At 45.1% G+C, this 24,891-nt stretch overlaps 1 protein-coding gene across 3 annotated transcripts in view; it reads right to left on the bottom strand.

The window, feature by feature from the left end:
- Positions 1 to 2,227: 2,227 nt before the first annotated feature.
- GYPC (glycophorin C (Gerbich blood group)) overlaps positions 2,228 to 24,891 on the bottom strand; it is a 43,107-nt gene continuing 20,443 nt past the window's right edge. For 2 of the 3 annotated variants that reach the window (XM_084780615.1, XM_084780614.1), the window contains exons 2-3: positions 12,976 to 13,023; positions 2,228 to 4,086 (exon numbers count right to left, since the gene is read on the bottom strand). In XM_084780615.1, the coding sequence (XP_084636741.1) occupies positions 3,890 to 4,086; positions 12,976 to 13,009 (231 nt within the window). In that variant the 5' untranslated portion in view covers positions 13,010 to 13,023 and the 3' untranslated portion in view covers positions 2,228 to 3,889. Of the gene's footprint in view, positions 4,087 to 12,975; positions 13,043 to 24,891 lie in introns of all 3 variants that reach the window. The other variant, XM_084780613.1, reaches the window with a different exon arrangement.

The raw sequence follows: 24,891 nt of genomic DNA, 5'->3' as shown, positions 1-24,891 counted from the left end.
GTGCGCTTACTACTGTGTCTGGGTTCATCTTTTAAATGTATTTGCTCACATGTATACAATGTGTTTTGATTGACTGACACTTTGTTTTCCTTTTGTTTTTTGTTTTGTTTTGTTTTGTTTTCCTGAGACAGGGTTTCTTTGTGTTGTCTTGGCTTTCCTAGACTCACTCTGTACACCAGGCTGACCTTGAACTCAGTGATCTGCCTGCCTCTGGCTCCGAGCGTGATAAGATTATGGGTCAGCTCTGTTCTCCTTTTCTATAAGGCCTGAGTCCAGTTAGTGCTGCCTGTATGTGCACAGAGGGTGTGAGCCCATCCACAGGCAGCTGGGCAGCTCACCTGGAGCCTCAGCCCTAAAAAAACAAAACAAAACAAAACAAAAGAAACCCACTAACTTTCCCTCCTGCAACTGCCTTCAACTTTTTTTTTTTTAAATTTTAATTTATGTGCATTGGTGCGAGGGTGTCAGATCTTGGAGTTACACACAGTTGTGAGCTGCCATGTGGGTGCTGGGAATTGAACCCAGTTCCTTTGGAAGAGCAGGCAGTGCTCTTAACCACTGAGCCATCTTTTCAACTTTCTCCCCAGTTAGGCCAGGGCCACAGGGGTCCCTCACCAAACCACGCAGTGAAGTTGACTGACTGGATCTTGTACAAGTTTTGCTGGAGTGACCACAGAGGCCGTGAGTGTTCAGGAGGCGCCATTTCACAGCGGCCTCCTCCAGACATCCTCTCTTACACTCTTTTAGCCCATCTTTTTGCAGAGTTCATTGAGCCCTACTGATTGGGGAGTATGGTGCAGGTGCTCCATTTAGGGCTGCCAATCCAGCCTTTGAAGTGGGTTCTAGGGGTTCAAACTTCTTAGGGTGTGATAAGACCTCTGCTCTCTTCCTCTAGCCTTCCTCAACCAGACCCTCTTTTTCCCTCTCCCCCTTTTCTTCCTCTTCACTACCCCTGCCCTCCCCCTCCCCCCAGCACCTTGCTAGCTTAGGAAAACTTGAGTGTGCACCGTGCATGCATTTCCAGCAGCGTTTCTGAGGGGGCACGATGCAACTGTGCAGGCAATGATGCATGCATTCCTAGCAATGTTCCCAGTGGGCATGATACATCGCTTCTGCACAGTGCTGAGGGAAAGATAAAAAGGCTTCTACGTGATTTGTGTGTGTGTGTGTGTGTGTGTGTGCCTGTACTCTCACACATGCTCATGCATTACGTATTTGTACTACTTCATTAATTCATTTTACTCTTTGGCACAGCCTTCTAGCTTCTGTAGTCACCAGAGATAGCACCTTTCTTGGTGGCCTCTGACCGAGCCACCTTCAGTGAGTCAGTTCCATACAGCTCGAATCATCACATCTGTTGTTTGGATTGATCCAGGCTGGGTTGGGCATTAGGCTGCTCCAGTAGGTTTTCTGGGCGTTGGGTAGACATTGAGGTTGAAAGGAGGGGAGGCCATGTGTGTGTGAGCACAGGGCACAGCTTCTCAGAGTGTCCACAGGCAACACAGATGCCTTTGGGCTACTAGTGAAAGGAAGGACAGTTGTCCAGACCTTTTGGAGGCCCAGGGGCTCTAGGACCATCCTATGCAAGGATGGGTATGTCTGTGCTGGCTCTGGGTGCCTCTTCTGTGCCTACTGATCAACCACTTGTGCTCACATCCGTGAAGACAAAGCCCTGAGCTGTGCACGCTGAAAAGCTGAAGTGATGTCACCATAGAGAAGGAAGTTAGAAGCCCTTTAGTGTTTCTTAGCCGTGTTCTCAGGAACCCACATAATAGGAGAGGACCAACTCCCTCAAGTGCTCCTCTGGCCAACACATGTGTGCAACAGCTACACACACACACACACACACACACACACACACACACACACACACACACTATTAAGAAAACCTAGACACATTCTGTGAAGACACAGTGGGTCTCTGGCTAAGCCCACTTGAAAATATAACATTTCTCAACTCCCTCCCTTGAAGCCATAGTCTACCTGGCCTCATCAAGACTTTGAGATCCACAGCCCGAATTCAACTTTCCTCAATTACGGTGCTTTCTAAGCTCATCGACACCCGACTACACCTTCTGTTTGTTTTGTTCTACAGTTATTTTCCTGGGCTGCTGTTATGTGTTCCAGTCTCAGGTGTGGGCTGATAACGTTGCAGGCCTTGTCCATAGGTGCTTTCTGAAGTTGTTAATTACCCATGGCCATCTGCCATGCAGAAACAGACAATGCATAGTTTCAAGGCTTTTATTACAGCTCATAGTTACGCCATTTTACGGTTAGTCACTGCAGTTAATGTCTTACTGTGCCTAATGTATAAATTAAATCTTAACATAAGTATGTGAGGAAAAGCTAAATACAAGGGGTTCAATACTGCCTTGGGTTTCAAGCATCTGCGAGGGTTTTAGACCAGGTCTCTCTAGATTAATGGGTGACAACTGTAGCCAGGCTTTTACTTCATAGATGAGAACACAGACATCCTCCATTACAGGGTCATCTGTCACTTGACCAGGACAGCATCCTGTTATAATTAGATCTCTGCTTTTCTTTGACATGCATTCCCAGGGATATCAGCCCCCTTGCCTGGTGGCCATGCTTGACTGAGCTTGTATTCTCTTTAGTCTCCCAGGGAGCATGACATGGGTCTTTTTCCTGGATCTTAGTGGAGCTGGCACAGCTGAGGGGGATCCTGAGAGGACCTGGGTACTGCAAGGGGCAGTCTTTAAACTCAGCAGTGCTGGTCTCAAAGTGATAGCAATCTTACCTCGAAGGGGTTGGTTAATTAGTTCACTTTTCTCCCTGTTGTTCAGGAGGCTTTTAGAGGTGGTGCAAAGGTGAATCATTAGTTGACACAGGCAAGCCATGTACCCAGTGTATTAGTGACACTGGGATACAGCGATCACCTAGTATAGGACACTTCTGTCCCTGCCCACAGTACGGGGACTTAGGAACCAGAGGTAGCACAATTTAGCAACATTTTCACTTGAAAAATGCCAACACTAAAGCTGGAGACGTCAAACGCATGGCTTGAGATCCTAAGACCAGTACAGAGGAGCTAGGACCCAAACCCAGGGAGCTGCAATCTCTTCTAACACAGGGGCATTTTCATTGGGACTATGGTGTGATGGAGTTAGCTCATGGCTGTTGACCACAGCTCTCTTTTTCTCACACCATTTATCAAGAGGTCAGTGCTTCAGCCAGTGGCTGTGTTTTCTCCTCGCATTTGTTTTGAACAGCTGGTACTAGAGAGGGGAAAGGCTACTTTTTTCCCTGTTCTCTTGCCAGAACTAGACAATTCTTGCCCCATGCATAGATACAATGTTATACCAGAGGAAAGCCAGCAATGGGTGGCATTTACTGTGTCCCAGATACCTAGAGTAGTGCCATCTGATACAGGATATTCAGTTATGTTTCAAATCTATTTGTAATCCTTTTGAGCTGGATTGATGAAGGTGCCTTTTAGGTCTGGCACCTGCTGTTCTCCCCAGATGTCAGTGACTGACATCTCACGCCATTATCCCCAGTCAGCTTATAGACATCCCACCTCTGTACATCCCACTTCCCAGTCCAACCACCCCGCGCACACTAAAGAGGACTTTCAGGCTGGTGAGATGACACCTGCTTTGCTCAGGGAGATAAGTGTATCCAGGTGGTCTCTCTTCCTTGCAGAGCCAATGCCAGCCTCTAGGGGGCCTGGGAGTCCCCGGAAGCGGTGCTTTGTGCCTTGATCTGCCTCCCATCTGTATCAGTTTCCTGGCAGGCACCCAGGGTTCTGCAATAAGAGTCTTGTGGTGCCCTTGAGGGTTTCCTGGTGCTGATAATGGCAGCACACAGTGTGGGTACTTTCTCTCTCGCAGTCAAGAGCATTTTGCAGGAGCATAAAGTCTTCTACCACTCAGATAAAGTATTCCTTCTTGCTGTTGTCCCCGGCGTCCTGGAGGGCAGGGTCACTTTGCAGGGCTGCATCGGCACTCTCTGCAAACTCTGTGCCTTTGGCCTCATTGGTATGGTAGGTGCCCTTGTGTCTGTACAGGTAGCGAAGCATGAGAAAGAGAAGGCAGACCAGGACCAAGGCCACAGCAGTGATCACAGCTGCAAGAGAGAGACAGGATGCAGGTCAGTCTGGGGCAGTGTTGCAGTATGACTTTTTCCTCTGGTTGTAGAGTCATGTCATCTTGGAGTAGACTATACCTCTGCAAGGCCACGTAGCCATGGCCAGTCAGCAAAATAAATATAGGGATGTCTGGGTCTCTGCAACTACTGACATTGCCTGGTTGACAAGGGAAGAGAGCATCACAAGACCCTCACTGGGGAAATATAATTTCCACTTACTGTCTTATGTCTGTGCATGACTGAGCATGCATATGGTTAAAATCAGATGCATCACAGGCAGGTATGTGCCCAGTATACAGAGGTGCACTTAACCAGACTCCATCAATTAACTTGAAAATTCACCCAGTGACTGCCCAAATGTGAGCTGAACAAGGATGACAACAATGAACTTGCCAAACTTGACTTAAAAATTTTCATGAGGGCTCAACCCTACACAAAGAACTATAGGCAACTGAAGAAAGTTGGGAATGGGAGAGGTGGCCTTCCCCAAGGAAAAGTACACCAATTGGTTGACTACTGCCAAATTATATGGACTGAACAGGTTATATTTAGGAGTGTGTATGTGTGTGTGTGTGTGTGTGTGTGTGTGTGTGTGTGTGTATGCATGAAATAAAATTAGTAAAAATAAAGGCCATGACTTTAAAGGACAGTGAAGAGGGGTATACAGAGGAGTTTGGAGGGAAGAAAGGGAAGAGGAAAAGTTGTAATTAAATTATAATCTAAAAAAAAAATTAATCTGTGTTCCTGGGCTCTAGGCCCTATCGGCTATCCCAGAGACTGTAGCCATCAGAGAAAACCAGGTGAGAGGCCTTCCCCCAACAGCCTGCCTTTGGGACCTGCCAGGCAATCCCAGCAGTGGTGCAGTCCATGTACCAGTTCCCAGGCTTCAGCCCTACCAGCTATCGCATAGACTGTAGCCATCAGAGACTACCAGGTGAGACAACTCCCCCAATCTCTTGTATGTGAGGTCTGTCCAGGCAGCCCAGCAGTGGTGTGGTGTGGTCTGCACCAATGTCCTCTGAGCACTAGTCACCAGGCCCTAGCTCTACCTCCAATCCCAAAGGCTAGCAACCATCAGAGTCCTCCAAGTCTGGCAACAGGACAGCCAGATGGCCAAAGGCCAGTGTAAGAACACACTCAACAAAATCCAGGGCCATATGGCACCAGCAGAACTTAACTATCCTACTATACTGAGCCCTGGATATCCTAACACACTTGAAGCACAAGAAAACAACCTTAAATCTAATCTTATGAAGATTATAGAGGCCTTTAAAGAGGAAATGAATAAATCCATCAAAGAAATACAGGAAAATACAACCCAACAGGTGAAGAAATTTAATCAATCCTTAATAGAACATCTGAAAGTTCTAGAACAAAAAGAAGCAAATATACCAAAGAAGAGTAGAATGCAGGAAATAATCAAACTTAGGGCTTAAATCAATAACTTAGAAACAACAGAATGATACACAGAATCAACAAAGCTAAAAGCTGATTCTTTGAGAAAAATCAACACCCTTAGCCAAACTAACTAAAAGGCAGAGAGATAGTATCCAAGTTAACAAAATCAGAAATGAAAAGGGGGACACAACAACAGACACTGAGGAAACCCAAAGAATCATTAGGTCTTACTTTAAAAGTCTATACTCTACAAAACTGGAAAACATAAATGAAATGGACAATTTTCTTGATAGATTCTATTTACCAAAGTTAAATCAAGACCAGGCTAACAAGCCAAATAGTCCTATAACCCCTAAGGAAATAGAAACAGCTATTAAAAGTCTCAATTAAAAAAAAAAGCCAGGGCCAGATGGTTGTAGCACAGAATTCTACAAGACTTTCAAATAAGAGCTATACTAACACTTCTCAAACTATTCCACAAAACAGAAACTGAAGGAACATTGCCAAAATCATTCTGTGAATCTATAGTTACCATGATAACTAAACTACACAAAGACTCAACCAAGAAAGAAAATTTCAGACCAATATCTCTCATGAACATTGATGTAAAAATACTCAATAAGATACTTGCAAACCCAATCCAAGAACACATTAATATCAAGAGCATCATCCACCATGATCAAGTTGGTTTCATCCCAGGGATGCAGGCATGGCTCAACATACAAAAATCCATCAATGTAATCCACCACATAAACAAACAAAGAAAAAACACATGATCATCTCATTCAAAGCTGAGAAAGCCTTTGACAAAATCCAACACTTTTTTATGATAAAAGCCTTGGAGAGATCATGGATACAAGGCCCATACATAAACATAATAAAGGTTATATACAGCAAGCTGATAGCCAATATCAAATTAAATGGGGAGAAACTCAAAGCAATTCCATTAAACTCAGGGACAAGATAGGGCTGCCCATTCTCTCCATATGTATTCAATATAGTACTTGAAGTTCTAGCTAGAGCAATAAGACAACTAAAGGAGATCAAGGAGATGCAAATTGGAAAAGAAGAAGTCAAAGTATCTCTATTCTCACTTGATATGATAATATATATAAGTGACCCCAAAAATTCTACCAGAGAATTCTTACAGCTAATAAACACCTTCAGGAAAGTAGCGGGATACAAAATTAACTTAAAAAAAAAAATCAATCAGTAGCCCTACTTTATACAAAGGATAAATGGTCTGAGAAAGAAATTAGGGAAACAACACCATTCATAATAGCCACAGTAATATAAAATAGCTTGGTGTAACTCTAACTAAGCAAGTAAAAGGCATGCATGACAAGGATTTCAAGTACCTGAAGAAAGAAATTGAAGAAGCTGTCAGAAAATGGAACGATCTCCCATGCTCGTGGATTGGTAGGATTAACATAGTAAAAGTGGTCAACTTACCAAAAACAATTTTCAGATACAGTGTAGTTCCCATCAAAATACCAACACAACAACAGATCACAAAAGAACAAATCTCAACTTCATATGGAAAAAATAGAATAGCTAAAACAATCCTGTACAATAAAAGATCTTTGGGAGGTATCTGCATCCCTGATTTCAAGATGTAATACAGAGAAATAGTAATAAAAACTGTTATTGGCATAGAAACAGACTGGTTGACCAATGGAATTGAATTAAAGACCCAGAAATAAACCCACACAGTTATTGACACTTGATTTTGACAAAGAATCTAAATCCATACCGTGGAAAAACACTATCATCTTCCACAAATGGTGCTGGTCTAACTGGATGTCTATGTATAGAAAAATGCAAATAGATCCATATTTATCACCTTGCACAAAACTCAAGTCCAAGTGGCTCAAAGACCTTAACATAACTACATAAACTAAATCTATTAAAAAAAAAGTGGGGAAGAGCCTTGAACTCATTGGCACAGGAGACAACTTCTGGAACAGAATATAACAGCCCAGGCACTAAGATCAACAATTAATAAATGGGACTTCATGAAACGGAGAAGCTTCTGTAAGGCAGGAGACACTGTCAACAGAGCAAAGCAACAGCCTATAGACTGGGAAAAGATCTTCACCAACTGTACATATGACAGAGGGCCAATATCCAAAATATATAAAGAACTTAAGAAATTAAACACCAACAAACCAAACCAGAGAATTCTCAACACAGGACTCTCTGATTGCCAAGAAACACTTAAAGAAATATTCAGAGTCCTTAAACATAAGGGAAATACAAATAAAAATTACCCTGAAATTCCATCTCACACCTGTCAGAATGGGCAAGATCAAAAACTCAAGTGACAGCACATGCTGGTGAGGATGTGGAGAAAAGGAAACACTTCTTCATTGCTGATGGGAGTGCAAACTTGTACAACCACTTTGGAAATCAATCTGGCACCTTTTCAGAAAATTGGGAATAGCTCTACCTCAAGACCCAGCTATACCACTCGTAGATACCCAAAAGATGCCCCACCATACAACAAGAACCTTTGCTCAACTGTGTTCAACTATGTTCATAGCAGCTTTATTCATAATAGCCAGAAACTAAAAATAACTCAGATGTCCATCAACTGAAGAATGGATAAAAAAAAAACCCAAAAAAAACCCCAAAAACAACAACAAAAACTATGGTACATTTACACAATGGAATACTATTCAGCCACCAAAAGCAAGGATATTATGGAATTTACAGGCAAATGGATGGAACTAGAAAAGATCATCCTGAGTGAGGTAACCCAGACCCAGAAAGACACAGATGGTATATACTCACTTATAAGTGGATATTAGCCATATAGTACAGAATAACCACACTACAGTCCACGATCCCAAAGAACCTAAGTAACAATGAAGACCCAAGGGAAGTTGCTTGAGTCTCACTCAGAAGGAGAAATAGAATAGACATCGGAAGTGGATGAAGAGGGGGAACTGGTTGAGAGGGGGGTGTGTAGAGGGGAACAAGGATGGGGCTCAAATATGAAGAGAGTGGGGGTGGGACGTGAGAGCTGGCAGAGGGAAGGGAAACTAAGGGGGTGTGGCATCTCTAGGACAAGCTGGATACCTGTGACCAGATAGACTCCTGAAAGGATATGGGGTTACTCTAGCTGAGACTGAAGTGGCTACCTCCTTGTCAGGCAGGAATCCTACCCACAAAAACTTCAAGCCAAAATTTACCCTGCAAGATGTACAGGAGTAAAGATCCAGGGAATGACCAACCAATGACTGGCCTGGCATGAGACACACCCCTTGGGAGAGAACCAACCCCTGACACTATTAGAGATGCTCTGGTATGCTTACAGACAGAATCCTAGCATAACTGCTCAGTGAGAGGCTCCACCCAGCAGCAGAGCAGAACACTGAGACCCACAGCCAAACATTAGGTGGAGCTCAAACAGTCTTGTAGAAGAGTGGAGGGAAGGCTAGAAGGACACAGAGGGAATAAGAACTCCATAAAAAGACCAACGGAGGCAACTAACCTAAAACCCAAGGGGGCTTACAGGGATGGAAGCACCAACCAAAGAACACGCATGTACTGGATATACGCCCCCGACACATATGTAACTGATGGGCAGCTTGGTCTTCAAGTGGATCCCCTAGCAATTGGAGCAGGGCTGTCTCTGACATGGACTCTGTTGCCTACTTTTGGGTCACTTTCCCTTAGGTGGGCTGTCTCGTCTGGCCTCAGTGGAGGAGGATTCGCTGATGTGTCGTGATGTGATGGGGGCGGGTTGGTATGGGGGTGGAGGGCCCTTTCCTAAGGAGAAGGGGATGTGGGTAGATGGGGAGGAGCAGTACAGGGAGAAGATGAGGGAGGGGCTGAGATCTGAATGTAAAATGAAAAAATAAAAACATCAATATAATAAAAAAAGGGGGGAACATTGGAATTTCATACAGAAAATATATAGAAATAATAGGAGAAAAGGATAGATTATTGAATATGCTCTTCAACTATAAAACTATTGTCACTCTCAAAAATTTTTAATTCATTGGTAGAGAATGCTGTATATTGATATAGAAATAAGATTGTTTTTGATAGACGGGTATAGAATTTTATATATTGACTCAAATTTAAAGTTATTTTTGATACACATATGTATGTATGTTTCTATTCTGGTATGAGGTATTGGATTATATAATTCATTGACAAATATAAGGTTTACTTCCAGTCCTATAAAAAGCTGCTATTACAAATTGTTTAGGATAATTAACTTATACAGGATAATGATTAATCAATCAAGACTCATGGTTGTGTCAGAGACTAGTCTGGTTTATCACATATATATTTCCTAGGTTGAATAGATAGTAAATATCTAGAAACAAGCAATGTTTGTCTATTCAGATTTATGATAGATAGATATTATTATATGCTATGTAAATATAAATGTAAATCATCAGATGGTCCTCAAAAACTTCAGAGACCTATGAATATGACATTTAAAGGTTTTTAAAAATTAATTTAAGGCCTTTTTGACTTGAGACATGTCAGCTCCTGGCAATACCCCCAGCCTATCTCAACGAAGATGATGACCATCATAAAATCTCCTTTTGGAGATAGCATCATTAATGGCAAGCTAGCCACTGAACAAAAATGCCCTAGCTACCTCTACAGACAATATGCTGTCCAAAATGGACAAGACTTGGATGCAGGCTGAGTTGACTGCCAAGCTCTGCCATGACAGGTTAAGCAAGTCCTTCATATTTCCTGATTCACAATTATGTCTGCCAGATCTATTAGGCCAAAGGCTGACGATGATGTTCTAATGTTATTGAGAGAATGGGAGACTGACCAGGAAGTAACTGTCTCTGTCATCTCTTAGTTTTGGAAGCTGTTTGCCTCCACTTCCTACTTAAGCGATAATTTTATTCCTTCTCAAATCTCTGATGGGATTGAAGACTAAATAGTTATAGTTTCACAGTTAGGCTAGGATTTAAGAAAATGTTTTAGTCTAGAAAGATGTTTCTTAAGTTGACAAATACAAGATATGATAGAGAATGATTGAAGCACAAAACTTTAGACTCACCTAGACAGTACTTCCTTCACAGCTGCCAAATAAAAAATGTACTAAACATTTTGGATGTAACTTTTACACATGGTTTTCCTGCGGGTTTCATTAACTGTTCTTACTGTATGTAGTTTATTATAAATAAATTCCATATGCAATTGAAAAAAGAAAAGCATTCATCCATACAACATCCCTAGCATCTAATTCCTTGTCCTCCAAATCCACAAAAGGAAGATTCGAGCAGCACCCAGGCACCTTGTATAAATATTGCTCAGGGCCAACTGTTGTATCACGACATTCATACCCTCACTCTCACTTTGCTTTGAGGGAAAAACAAAACAAAACAAAACGTGTTGCTTCTCTATTTGTGGGTTCTTATTTACTCCTTCAAACAAAAACCTGCAAACACCCTGTCTCCACAGAGACCACCAGCCACACAAGTACTTGTACTGGTTCGAAGCTGAAGGGCTCATAGAATGTAGGACTTCACTTCTTCAGGCAATCCTAAAATGCCTGTGCCCAAATGACAGGAGTCCCAGAAAACTAGAAAGAACTGGTTGCTCTCCCCAGACAAGGGTGATTGGGTATAATATGGTAAGGGTGGGGGAGGTGCTTTTTGGAGAGCTGTCTCTATGCAGCCTGCACCATTCATTCTTGGGAGGAGGGTGAGAATCCTTCAGTCTCCAGGAAGAGGTGGCCTTGGCCATTCAGCGGACGATGTGCCAAGGATGTGTTAGGTCTCAGGAATCAGAGAACTAAAGCAGAGGGTGGGGCAGGAGGGGACAGTCCACTTAGGGTCTGGAAAGGGAAATTTGGAAGGTTCAGGGGCAGTCGTCCCATGGGAGGCATTTCAAATTTGGTCACTAGGTTTGAAGCTGTAGAGTCGACCTAGCTTTACTTGGCATGCAGAGTTACTGGGGAACGTAGCTTCCATGTCTTGCGACTTCCTAAGTTCCTTATAACTGTGCCAGGAACATTTGTGCCTGTTAATAATACTCCCTGGGAAAAGGAGGGGTGGGGGCCCATATGAGTGACGGAATGATGAGCTAGATGAGACGGACAGGTGTCTTTGACGGCTTCCTGTTGCTTCTTTATTTTTAACTGAAGATGATCTCGGAGCTATGCATCAGCGAGTGGGACGCTTGTTGGATACCTCCCAGGCTTGGTTGCTCTTGAGCCACCACAAGTGGGAAGCCAACTGCTCAGGGTCCAAGCTCTAGGGTGGAGGGTGTGAGCTAGGGCAGGGACCAGCGTATGAGATGAAGGAGCCTGGGTTGGCTTATCTACTTGTACCCCAAACCTGCTCCACAGAGTTAGGTCACAGGCCTGTTAACTGCTGTTTTCTTGTTCCTAAAAATCAGGCAACTCTCTTGCAGTCTCTCTCAAATCAGGCCTTGGAGAGCGGCTGAGAGCCTGCAGTTCTCCCTTTGTGTCTGACAGCAAGGCTGGCTGGTGCCTGGAGCTCTGACAACTTTGGATTATAACTTTACTTTTAGCTAATGGCTTCCTGCTTTGTGACTCCTAGCACACAGACTAGGTCACGTGCTGTGAAACGGATCCCTGCCTTCTACCACTGCCCCAAACTGTAGGAGCCAGAAACGACCTTTGTTTTCTGAAACTGAAGGATCTCTCTCTTCAGAATCGCTATCACGCTCTCTATACACGGCACCTCCCTCCTAACGCTTTTCTACTTCAGGGCCTCACCATGGCTGCTGGTAACTGTGGTGCTGTGAACCCACCCTTGCAGTAAGCTCTTCTGTAAGGTGACCATGGCCTAATATTCTTTTCTACTAATCTCTTTTTTTAAAAAATAATTTTTTATTTATAACACATGAGCCATTCTCCAACCCAGGCCACTGTAAAGCCAAGGTCCAGAAAAAAGGATGTCTTTTGACATAGCAAGCTCCTCTTGTCCCTACTCCATTAGGCACCATAAATGACACTTTCTACTGGGACTGGAGTGTTCATTTCTACCCTCAAAGCTCCCTCTGGGGACAGTGACATAGTTTTTCCTAATTTGGCATAAAGCTATACACACCTAGGACTAATCATCTCAGCTGGCCTATGAACACGTCTGTAGGCATTTTCTTGATTGCTGCTAACACCTTGATAGCTGCATCCTGTGGTAGGTGGGCCTGGGCTCTATAAGGCACACAACTTAGAAAGCTGTGCTGGTGAGCAGCTTTCACCCATGGTCCCCACCTCTGCCCCTGCTTGAGTTCTTGCCCCAACTTCCCTCAGTGATGGACCGAGACATGGAAATATGAGTTAAACAAACTCTTCCCCTCCACAGGTTGCTTTTGGTCGAGGTGTTTATCACAGCATCAGAAAGGAAACCAGAACAGAAGGGAAGCAGCCGTGGCCACCTCTCTTTCCACCCAGGTCCTCAGCCAGTTTTGTCTGGGGTCTTTCTTGGCTGCTAGAAGGTGACTGCCATGCCAGCTCACCTGCGATGATGGCAACCTCCATGCCGAAGGGCATCCCTGGTTTAGGCTCTGTGGAAAAAGCAAAAACCTGTGGTGAGAAAGGCGAGCACAGTCAGAGGCACCGGGGCCTGTGTAGAGAAGAAGAGCACAGTGCACACAGACCTCTGCTGGAAGGCTCAGACCCAGCTACCGAAGCAGGCTGAGAACACTCCAGAACCATGTCAGCTCCTCATTGAATCCCAGCACGGAACCCCGAGCCCACACCTTGTAGGTTCTGTTCATAGTGTAGACATTTCCCACCCACCCCCTGTATAATACGATCACCATCTTGGAGAAAAAATTACCTTGGCCAGGTATCCATGGCAACTCAACGAACAGAACAATACAGAGGTAACTATAATAATGGCAGTGGAGCTTCTGACATGCCCTACTAGGAGGAGGGTCTTAGGACTTCAGCCATTACTCTTTTCTAGCTTTTCGCAGCTACAAGTGGTCTTCGGCGATACTACAGTCACAGGACACAGAAGGTTAACCATAAGTGGATTTCACGATACATCTGTGAGTTCACCATCCATGATGTGGGACTTTGTGGTGATGCAACTGGTGTGTGCCTGTGTGCGTGTGTGTATGTGTGTGTGTGTGTGCGTGCATGTGTGTGTGTGTGTGTGTGTGTGTGTGTTATGTGTATATGTTTGTATGAGGAGGTGCATGTTTGTAGGTGGGTGCCCGAGTGCTTGTGTGTGGAGGCTAGGCTTCATTCTTGATGACTTTGCATCTTAGTTTTTGAGACAGTATCTATCCATCACAGAACCTGGAGCTCACTGACTCATCGGGGATGGCTGACCACTTAGACACAGGGCTCCTCTTCACTCTGCCCTCTAGTGTCAGGATTACAGATGCAGCCTACCATACCTGCCTGTTTCACATGGATTCCATGGATGCAAATTCAAGTCCTCATGCGTGTACAGCAGGCCCTTTGCCAGCTGAGCCATCTCCCCAGCCTCTGGTTATCCACACTCTGTAAGTAAATGTTCACCCATGCTCTAAGTGAGAAAGCCCAAAATTGGACTTTGATGAAATCATTACTTCAGTGTGCTCTTGAAGCCATGTCTGGGGCAAATAGACAACTGTTCATGTCTCCTCAGGAAGAGCTAATGCAACACTACTGCATCCAATCACAGAGGCCCACACGGGCTGGACACTCCCTGGGTTTTCTGTGGTGGATGAAGACCTGCACCACTGTTTTTAACAGAGGCCATTTGGTGGTCTGCTCATGCCAAGTGCAGCTTTGCTATTGCCTCACACTTGCTGTCACAGGGGTCTTCCTGAGAGATGTGGGCCATCCCCAGCCCATTCCACAGGCTGAATACTGATGCTCACCCACGTGATGTGGCTGTGGTCACAGCTCATTCAGTGTCCGGCTGGGACTCATTACGTATCTGGGGTACACTTTCTCTCTTTCTCCCCCAAACCCAGGTCTTTGTATTCACTGCCTAGTGGGCAAGGCCCGTCTTATGGAGCTTTCCAAGTTACTGACATTGCTGCGAGTGTTTTTCTGCAGCTTTTGGATCTGGCACAAGGGAATCTCCTTTAGTTGTACCTCTGTCTCCTTAGAGACATTGCTCAGTGAGATCTTTCTTCCCAGGCAGTTACCATGTTCATGCCTCGATCTGACAAGACACTGGCTGCCAGAGTCTGGAGGAGGCAGCGGGTAGGAGAGAGCCAGGACAGGAGCCTGGGCTCAGCAATGAACTCCAGAGTAGGAGCATAACACCAGGTGCCATGGATATTAAGTTAGCAAATGGGCAGAGAAGGCACGCAGCCAGAGGATAGGGCAGAGGGTACTGAAGCTAGTCTCTGGGCTCTATGTTTCATTCAAAGCACTCCACAGCTCACGGGCGGGAGGAAGCAAGTTCCATGGGATGCTGGACTCTGACCCAGGATTAACAATGGAGGCCTCTGAGTGACTATAGAGCACAGAGTAGGTTTTGAATAACTATTTACCCGGCACATGAATGGATGAATTCAGGCATTAGTGGATGGCATTAGTGGCTGGATTCTGCACCATTCTCAACCACCAGTACCTTATAGATCGGTAAGAAAGAACAGAATTTGCTCAACACAATGCAATTGGCTAAGAAGAAGCTCAGAGACCCAGGGTCTCTTTCATGCTAGGCAGATGCTCTGACACTAAGACAAGTCTCCAGGCTAACTTCCTCACAGCAGCAGGGCAGTAACTAAGCCAGGGGGGGGATTCTCAAAAACAGGCAGAGCCACGTTTTCATACAGTACATGGTAAATCTGCCACCCTCATGATGGAATAAGCCACGGCAGTTACTGACCCCTAGAGACATCATCTGGAAGGGAGAAAAAGATCCATGCACAGGGAAGTGTGTTACAGTAAGGTTTGGAAAGAGAAAACGAGGCACCGAGGAGCTAACCGGGTAAAGTACTTGCCATGCAAACACGAGGATCTGAGTTTGGACCTCAGAATGTATGTTTTTAAAAGCTGGGTGTGGTAGTGTTTGTTAGTGTGCATTCTCAGTGCAGGGGAAGGCAGAGACAGACAAACCATGAGGCTCGCTGGCTCGAATTCCATGACAGTAAGAGAGCATGTCTCTAAAAACAAGGTGGATGGCTCCTGAGGAATAACACCTGAAATTGTCCTCTGCTCCTTGTAGTGGTTAATTTAAAGGTCTGGTCTAATAATGTTTATTATTAGCCCTGTAATTATTACAGCGGTATCACAATCAATAAGGACACAGGCACCAGACAGATTTTAGACTAGCCTTAGGGCAGACATTACCTCCCCAGCCCCCAGCCCACGCCATCTGCTCTAATAACTTCTATCTGGACCACGTCCCACCCATAGTTCCATCAGCACTTGCTTATTCTTTCATCTGGGCCACTTTCCTCCATCCACTGGGCCACTTTCCTCCATCCACTGGGCCACTTTCCTCCATCCACGCAAATCCCGTCATGAGCTCCTCTCCACGCTAACCCACGAGGCCTCTCTGCTTCCTTTCTTCTTCCCAAGATCCTTCTCTTCCCAAAGCCAGAGACCCTTCCCCACACAGTCTCTATGCTATCTATGAAAAGCCTTCCCCCAATGTTTCACAGTCTTTTAATGTGTTAACTATGTGTTGAAAAGGCAATGTTCTAAATAACTGAACATTAGTAATCAAGACCCAGAGAGGTCAATGAGGCAATACATCTACATGATAGACCAGGAACTGAACTGGATGACTGACATTCTCAGCTGACTTGACATTAAGTAGAGGGTATGTGCTAATAATGATGGAAAAACCAAATGGTGTGCAAGAGGGGAAAAAAATGCTCACAGTCAAAAGACTCCCAAAAAGTCCCTGCCATAAAAATGCAGCTAAAAATAAGGAAGTGCAGTGAAATTATAACCAGCAAATTTAGAATTTTATCTAATAAGAAATGTCTAGAATCTATGTAAAGAAAATTATACTGACAAACACCAAAGAATCACATGGATAGACAAAACTCACTCTTAGCAAGGCTGAATGTTTAAAATATAGCATTCTCTCCTAATTTTAATTTTTGGGAAATTCTGCTCCCATCTACCAATGACCTGTGGCATCTCATCTTTTCACAGATAACAAGGTCTTGGATAAAGTCAAGCGTAATTCTCAACGGTGAAACAGATACAGTAGATTTTTAAGGAATGCTCTGGAAGAAGAAACCACTGGTGGTGATTTCCCATTTCTTACAGCTTCTATCCCAAGTACAGAACAAAATCATAGTTGAACAGCTGCAGGAACCCAGTCTGTTCTGGGTTCTAGCAAACAGAACCACCAGAAAGTAAGGGACATGTCAGAAAGGAGATATCCAAAGAGGGAGAACCCCAAATTCTGTTTTAAAATTCTGTCTGAGTCATTGACTTGTCACTACACTGTCCTTCTGTGGGACAAAGTGGCCGTGGCTTGGAGTAGTTCGAATGAGAATGTCCCCATAGGCTCATATGTTTGAATACTTGATCCCCAGTTAGTGGAACTGTTTGGTAAGGATTAGGAGGTGTGGTCTTGCTAGAGGAAGCGTGTCACTGCAGGCAGGCTTTGAGGCTTCAAAATACTCATGCCCTTCCCAGTGTGCCTCTCCGTCTGCCTTCTGTTTGTAGATCAAGATGTGAGCTCTCAGCTGTTCCTGACACCATGGCTTTGCTGTCCATCATGGACTAAACTCCTCTGAAACTCTTAAGTCCTAAATTCAACCTTTTCTTTTATAAGTTGCCTTGGTCATGGTGTTTTACCACAATATATAGAAGTGTAACTAACACAGGACTGGTATTGATAAAAGGAGTAAAGCAAAATAAGAGGCTAAAGTTTAAGTGGGGATGGAGAAGAGGAGGGGTGGGTTAACTATAACTATGGATGTATGAAAATGTCTTATGGAAAATCACTACTTTATAAGCTAATATATATATATATATATTCACACACACATACACACATGTGAATGGAACGAAGATTCCCTGCATGGGTCAACAGCGCTGCTTTCAGAAGACATGGGTTATTAAATAGAAATTTCAGTATCAGCCATAAAATATCTCTGTCTGGCTATTTATCAGGAAGGCTATAGAGCCTCCTAAACCAATACAGAATATTGGCATTTTTTCTTCATGCCCCACCACAACTAGATAGTAAGATGCTTATGTGAGGGTAGGAATCACTGGGTCTCTGTATCTCTCATCACAGAAATCAGATTTTTCTGCTCTTACCATTAATTTGCCTCTTTACTTGGCTTATTGAAGTCAGGCAGAGCCTGGCTTGTCAGAGCTGCCAGGACCCAGTCTCTCGCCCTAGTAACTTCTGCAGCCCCGAGTCACATCTCACACATCCTCACACGTGCCTCATCCTTGCTTCCCAACGGGCTCTGGCATGCTCACGATTGCCACTTCTCTATAGGACTTAATTCACTTCAGAATATAATTGCATTTTCAGCATAACTAGGTACCTGATTATGTGACTCTGTGATGTCCTTGATCAGATTCCATGTGTAAATAATGAGGATTTAGTTAGTCATGCTAACTCTAGGAGGCTCATTCGTTCGCACATGGATGGGAAGGTGTTCTCTGGGTGGCAGCAGATCCTGGGTCCATGACAAGCAGGACAGTTGGGTAGGAGGAAGTGGGAAGGAGTTTTGCAATCTTTATTTAGATAGCCTGTGTGTGTGTGTGTGTGTGTGTGTGTGTGTGTGTGTGTGTGTGTTTCAGGTCACTTGAGGCCACTGTCTGGTTTCATTCCTTAGGACACTGTGCGTCTTGACTTTTGAGATGGTCCCTCACCAAGACCTAGGGCTCTCCCGTTAGCTAGGTGGTGTGGTAAGTGAGCCTCAGGGATCCTCCTGCCTTTATCTCCCCCTGCTGGAATCCTAAGTGCAAACCAAGCCTGGTGGGTTTCTGCATGGGTTGGGGGTGGGGATCAGATTCAGGCCTTCAGGCTCCCTTATAAGCACTTTGCTAACAGTTACTTCCCTAGTCCTTGGAGGGCATCATGATTAGAGGCTGAGCTTCCACAATCTAAGGCAGACAGCAGAGCTCCAATGGGCCGGCAGGGTGAGCAAAGGAGGGCTGAGTCCTCTGAGTGCAGAAGCAGCAGAATGCAGTGTGTCCCCAAAGGGGAAAGTGCACTTGGGAAAGCATCCTGGAGGGAAGGAAAGGCAGGGGAGCAGGAAGTGGGCGTCCTTCCTGTCCTTCCTGTCCTTTCTGCACTGTTTCTCTTCCTCTTGATCCTGGGAGGCTCTGAGCTAGCTTCAGGGCTACAGGACTGTGCGGAGTGAGCAGAGGAGAATCTCCCTTTCAGGGCTGTGGCGAGGCTTGCAGGAAACCATGCTGATAAGGGCCAGGTGGGAGTGATACACACGGTTCCTGACACTGCAAACTGCTTAGATCTCCACGCGCTGGATGTAAATTCCTCAGATAACCAAGTTTCCTAAATTGAACTTAACTTTCTTCAAAGACTTTAGGGAAAAGCCTCCAGAATCCTAGGGTATTTTAGAGCCAATTTTTCAAGCTGGACAGTCCTTTCTGCAAACTCCAATGCTAACTATCACATCGGCTTCTCTGAGCAACCCTGCAGTTTGGCTGCCACGCTAGCTAGACTTGCATCTGAAAAGGGTCCAGCAGACGGCAGAGAGTGTGCCTACATTTAAATATTGGGAGCATATTTGCTGGGTAGTGGTAAAGACTCTATGCAAATGCAATATGCAAATAAAATAAAACTAACCCTTTTCTAAAGTCACCTCAGCAGCTCTTCAAGAGGTTACCACAGTGGGTGACACAAGGGGCCTGGAATTTGTGTTAGAGATTTGTCAGGTGTCCCGACTCCCTATCCGCCCCACCTACATGGGCTCTGGCCTATATAGAAGGGCAGCAGAATGTCCTAGATGGGTCCCTACGGGTGGCGCTTCCTACAGGAGACCGCTTCTTAATATCCTCCTGTGTGCCCATGTGGTCATAAGCATAAATACACACGTACACACACACACACACCCACACACACACACACATCACACACCCACCCACCCACACACACCCCCCCACACACACAGCCTCAGAAAGTCAAAGACTGGACCTGAGCAGTGGAGGACCGGGTGGCAGAAGGCTCAAGGCCACTGCTTAGTCATCACCTGGACCAGTTGGGTTTCCTGAGTGTTTCCCATGGTGTTATTTACCCTTCTTCACCCCTCCAAATCCTGCCTGCTAGGTATCAGGGCAGGAAAAACACTCACATGAGTCACCAGTTCACTTCCTCTTCACATCCTGGATAGAATCAGGAAGCTACCAGCCCATGGCCCACCCCTGTCTTTTGTCTGTGCTTGGGGGTCGGATAGGCCATTTCTCTCCACCATGCCTGTCCCACCATTCCCTGTCCAGGTCTTGTGATTTGTATTTGCCCATGTTAGTTTTTTTTTTTTTTTTTAAGGCAAAGAAACCACAAATACATGAATAATTCTTCCTCTTGCCAGCCGAAGTCTCACGACACAAACCAGTTGCCATCTACAAATTAAGTGCTTCTCTCATAGAAAGTGACAAATGCCCAGAGACCAATCAGAGGAAAGCCAGCAAACAGAGACCCAGTTTTACTTCAGGAACTCAGAGGAGATGTGGTTGAAGTCTAAACCCTGGAAAGTGGGCAGACTGGTAGAGTTTCCCTGCTGTGATGACACAGCCCTCACCACCTAGCAGGCTCTCTGCTCTTCGAAAGCTGAGTCTGGAAGAAGAGTCATCCAGGCACGGTCTCCAGACAGGCTGCTGTGACTATTTCTTTATGAAAGACGAGGCGATTTTGTTTAATCAAATAACAGAATGAAATCAGTTACTCCAGAAAAGCACATTGTTCAATCAAGATTAAAGACTCCTCACCTAGGAGAGGATCTAAAAACAGGGCAGGTTACACACTCTTTTAAAGTACAGATGTTTTTGAATGGAACAAATGTAGTTTTCTATCTTATACCTTTCAAATTATTACTTTTGAATTTTTTGGGGGGGGATTTAAACGATGCGACTTTGGGGAGGGGGAAAGAACAAGAAAATATGAATGGCTAAACCCCTAACTATCATGAGCTCATTTTCTTCTTTTTCCTTGTCTTATAACTTATTCCACTATCACTATAATGTTCAGTATTATTAATAAGTCTTTATCACTTGTCTGCCTGGATGAGTGATAGACAGTGAAAGCGCCCAAAGGTGAGGGTATGAAAGCCGAGTCTTCTCATGTGAGCAGTGGGTGGATACTGCAGAACAGAGGCTTTAGAAAGAGAGTGGCTTGAATAAGAATGGCTCCCACAGACTCATGTTTGAATGCTTAGGGAGTGGCATTAGGGGGTGTGCCCATGTTGGAGGAAGTGTGTCACTGGGGGTGAGCTTTGAGGTTTCAAATGCGTAAGCCAGACCCAGTGTTGTCCTGTTGCCTGCTGATCCAGTTGTAGAACTCTCAGCCACCTCTCCAGCACCCCACCTGCCTGTGTGCCGCCATGTTTCCCGCCATGACAATAACAGACTAAGCCTCAGAATCTGTAAATGTTTTCCTTTATGAGATTTACCATGGTCATGGTGTCTCTTCACAGCAATAGAAACCTTAACTAAGACAGAGATATTCTTTATAAATGCCGGAGAAGGGGCAATTACAATTAGGAAGAATATTTCCAGGGTCAAGCAAGATGGCTCAGTAGGTAAAGGTATCGCCACCAAGCTTGACAACCTGATTTCAACCCTCAGGACCGACACGGTGAGATCAAGGCCACAGGAAGGAAAACCTTAACACTGCTGAAAGGCCAGGAGTCCAAGGCCAGAGGTTTCAGCAGGGCTGTGATTAGAAGTTAACGAAGGGGGCGGGAGAGATGGCTCAGAGGTTAAGAACACTAGCTCTTCTTCCAAAGGTCTTGAGTTTGATTCCCAGCAACCACATGGTGGATAACAACCATCTATAATGAGATCTGGTGCCCTCTGCTCACATGCATGCCGAATACTGTATAAATAAATAAATAAATAAATAAATAAATAAATAAATCTTAAAAAAAAAAAGTTAACAAAGGGTATGTCCATGAGAGGGGAGAGGAAGGAGGCCTATGAGTAACTTTATTCTATATTTCTGTAAATGGAATTGTTAAATCACAATAATCGCTCTGAGTATTAAAAATAAATTACAGATTTTTAAACTTCTATAAGACATATTATTATAGATGGGAGTGTAACTAAGTGAGAGTTTTGGCTAGGCATATGTGAGGCTGACTGCTGTGGGAGGCATTCCTGAAATAGACTAAACAGATGAGTAGGAAACACTCTTCAGAGACTTGCTTTGGAGTATTGGGGATGCTTCCCTGACCTGGAGATCTGTGCCTAATGATCTGGCCTGAGGTCCATGGAGGACACACTCAGAGGGGCAGCCTCTTACTCCTGGCTCTCAACGCTGGTTCCACACACGTCACCTAGAACTCTTTCAAAAAACAACTATGCTAGGTGGAGTATGCAGCTCACTGGTAGAGCATGTGTTTGGCTTGTGCGAGGGCTCTGAGTTCAATCCCTGGCACTGCTACAACAAAAACAAAACAAAACAGCATTGTCTCGGTCCCATCCTATTAGGACAAACTGCAAGATTCCTGATAAGCTCTAATTTAAAATAAGCAAGAGTGCTCTAGTATAAGTCCACCCCAAATACTGTCTTCTGGACCCTGAGAAATCCCTAGATGTGATACGCTTGGAAGCGAGTGTGGAGTTTGAAGGTAGATTATGATCTCTCTCTCTCTCTCTCTCTCTCTCTCTCTCTCTCTCTCTCTCTCTCCCTCTCCTCCCCCCTCCCCCCTCTCTCTGTGTGAAGGTCCAATGAAAAACCTAGATGTCCCCCTAGGAGAGGGGAAGGCAGCCTGCGGGCCAGCCAACATGGCTTCTAATCTGACCAGACCTCTGCAGGAATCTCGCTGTCTCAGCATTAAACCAGGGACGGCAGTGCCAGCTTCACAAAAAAGTCACCAACAGCTCACGCTTCACAAACAGCCCCATGACCCCACTGGGTGCCATGTGCAATGCCATACTGGCACCCAAAGGCCACTCAGCAGCTCTGCTCCACCAAGGCTCCTAGCAAAGTCTCTGTGTGTCCCTAAGCACGCTCTATAGGCAAGGCCATCAGCAGCTTGGCCTGCTGTGGCATGCAGGAAATGGATGAGATCTCCTGGGTCTCCTTCTCCTATTTTTGAAAACTGAGGCTCTAGGGGCAGGTCCAAGACAGCAGCTGCTGAGTGTCTGGCCCAGGCCCACTTTATCAGCACCAACTGTGCAGCACAGAGTCCTGTATCCCTCTGCAGCTGCCTGATAAGAAGCTCAGCTACTGTTTCAGGCTTATCAGAGGCAGACCTGGGTGGAGTGGCCACTTCCATCAGCCTAAGAGGGGAGTGAAAAGGTCCTCTGAAGAAATATAAAGCCTGCACACTCACACCCACACCCACGGTAGCTGTCTGTCCCTTCAGCAACCCTCGGTACCTGGCGTACATGCTCCACCTCACTGTTCCTTCAGATGTAGGTCACGCCACATCCTTTTATGATAAAGTGACAAGATGCCACCTGCACCCCCTACTCAAGAAGAAACTGGGGTTCAGAGCTGCTTGGGATCTGAAGCAGGACAGAGGCTGGATACGATAGTCAAGAGGCTAAGCCCTATAGGTGGAGCCAGCTGTGTCTCCTTAAGTGTGTGTGTGTGTGTGTGTGTGTGTGTGTGTGTGTGTGTGTGTGTGTTTGTGTGTGTGTGTGTACAAGTACAAGTAGGTACAGTGGGCATATATATGTGGTAAATGAAGTCATCTGCCCCTTAATAAGATGCCACCTTATTAAAGTACACAGTGACCCAAGGGAAAGATGACACAGACTGTGGTCAGCCTATGAGTGACCTATGTTGTGGAAAACATCTGAATTCTTGCCTTAGGTCTGCTATTCACTACTGCTTGTGGCCTTGTTACAGTTACTCTCCACGTCTCTCATGTGGTACCAAATGTATAAGTACGGGTAGAAGCCAGCTTTTCATCCCTAGCACAGATAAATGGATTTGGAGTTAGTCTTTGATGCATTGTCTCCTACCTCTCAAAGGCATACGATTATCTCCGAGACCTCATGCTTGGCCCTTAAGCTTTTTCCAGATCTTTCTCGAACATCACCTCTCTGGTGACATATCCTCTGGCCATACTCTGTAGAGTGACACTCCCTTGGGGTTGGGGAGACAACTCAGTTGGAAAAGTGCTTGCCTTCCAAGCACAGGGATCTGAGTTGGATCCCTGGACCTCACAGTTAAAGAAAAGTTTCTGTAATCTCAATGCCTGGGGATGAAACAGGAAGATCCCTGAGGCTCCATGGTCAGGCAGCCTTGTCCAGTTGGATAAAGTGAGTGAGAGACCATGTCCTACCCAACCAAACAAAAACCTAAGGTGGTTGGTGCCTGAGCGATGGCAACTGAGGTTACCCTATGGCCTGCACATGCACATGCACACACATGCATGCACACGCACACATCAGCATCTTTGTACATGTGAACATGCAGTCACATACACACACTCATGCATCCCTTCTCCCCTCTCCTTTACTTGTCTTTTTTGGATTGCATCTTCTCCCTAACCGTTAGCGCTGCCTGATGGACTGAGCTTTCTGCCATGTGTTGGCCACTCTTACTAGAACATCAGCTCTTCTTGAGGACCTCTGCTGGTTTGCTCATTGTCATATCTTTGGGGCCTGGCACATAGGTGGTGCTCGATACACAACTTCTGGGCCACAGGCTCACTGGTATTGGTTAAAGAGGCAAAGGGTAAACCTGACTAGATTACCTGCTCTTTATTCCTAAGCCTCCCATTCACCCCAGTCAACTGCTCACAGGGGCCTCAAAACATTTTGATAATCTTCCTTCCTTTTTTCTTTCTTTCTTTCTTTCTTTTTTTCTTTCTTTCTTTCATTCATTCATTCATTCATTCATTCATTCATGTGTGTGTGCACCCACACACAAGTGCGTGTGTATGCACATGCTATAAAACACATATGGAGGGCAGAAGAAAATTTGTGGGAGCTGGTCCTCTCCCTCAGCCACGTGGATTGAAATCAGGCTGTCAAGGTTACTTTATGGTTAAGAGACTTTACCAACTCAGCCATCTCATCAGCCCTCATGTGACTTTAAAACCATCATTCTGGGAGCTGGGAGTGGGGGGGGGGGCTCTGGACCAGTGGTAAGAGTACTTCCTGTGCAAGCATGAGGACCTGAGGTTGGAAGCCAGGATCCACGTTAAGAGTGAAGTGTGGCTGCTTCTGTGCCTGTACCCTCAGTTACATGGCTGTCCTCCAGGGTAACTCTAGGCTGACTGACAGACCCCACCTCAAAGAATTAAGGTAGAGAGCGGCAGAACAGGTACTTGTCATTTGTCCTAGACTTCAGGCAGGCA

Source organism: Acomys minous (assembly GCF_964271855.1).
Source record: "Acomys minous genome assembly, chromosome: 4".
In the NCBI taxonomy this organism is placed as follows: Eukaryota; Metazoa; Chordata; class Mammalia; order Rodentia; family Muridae; genus Acomys; species Acomys minous.
The sequence above is the reverse complement of the archived record's forward strand: the minus strand, read 5'-3'. Positions and strand labels throughout refer to the sequence as shown.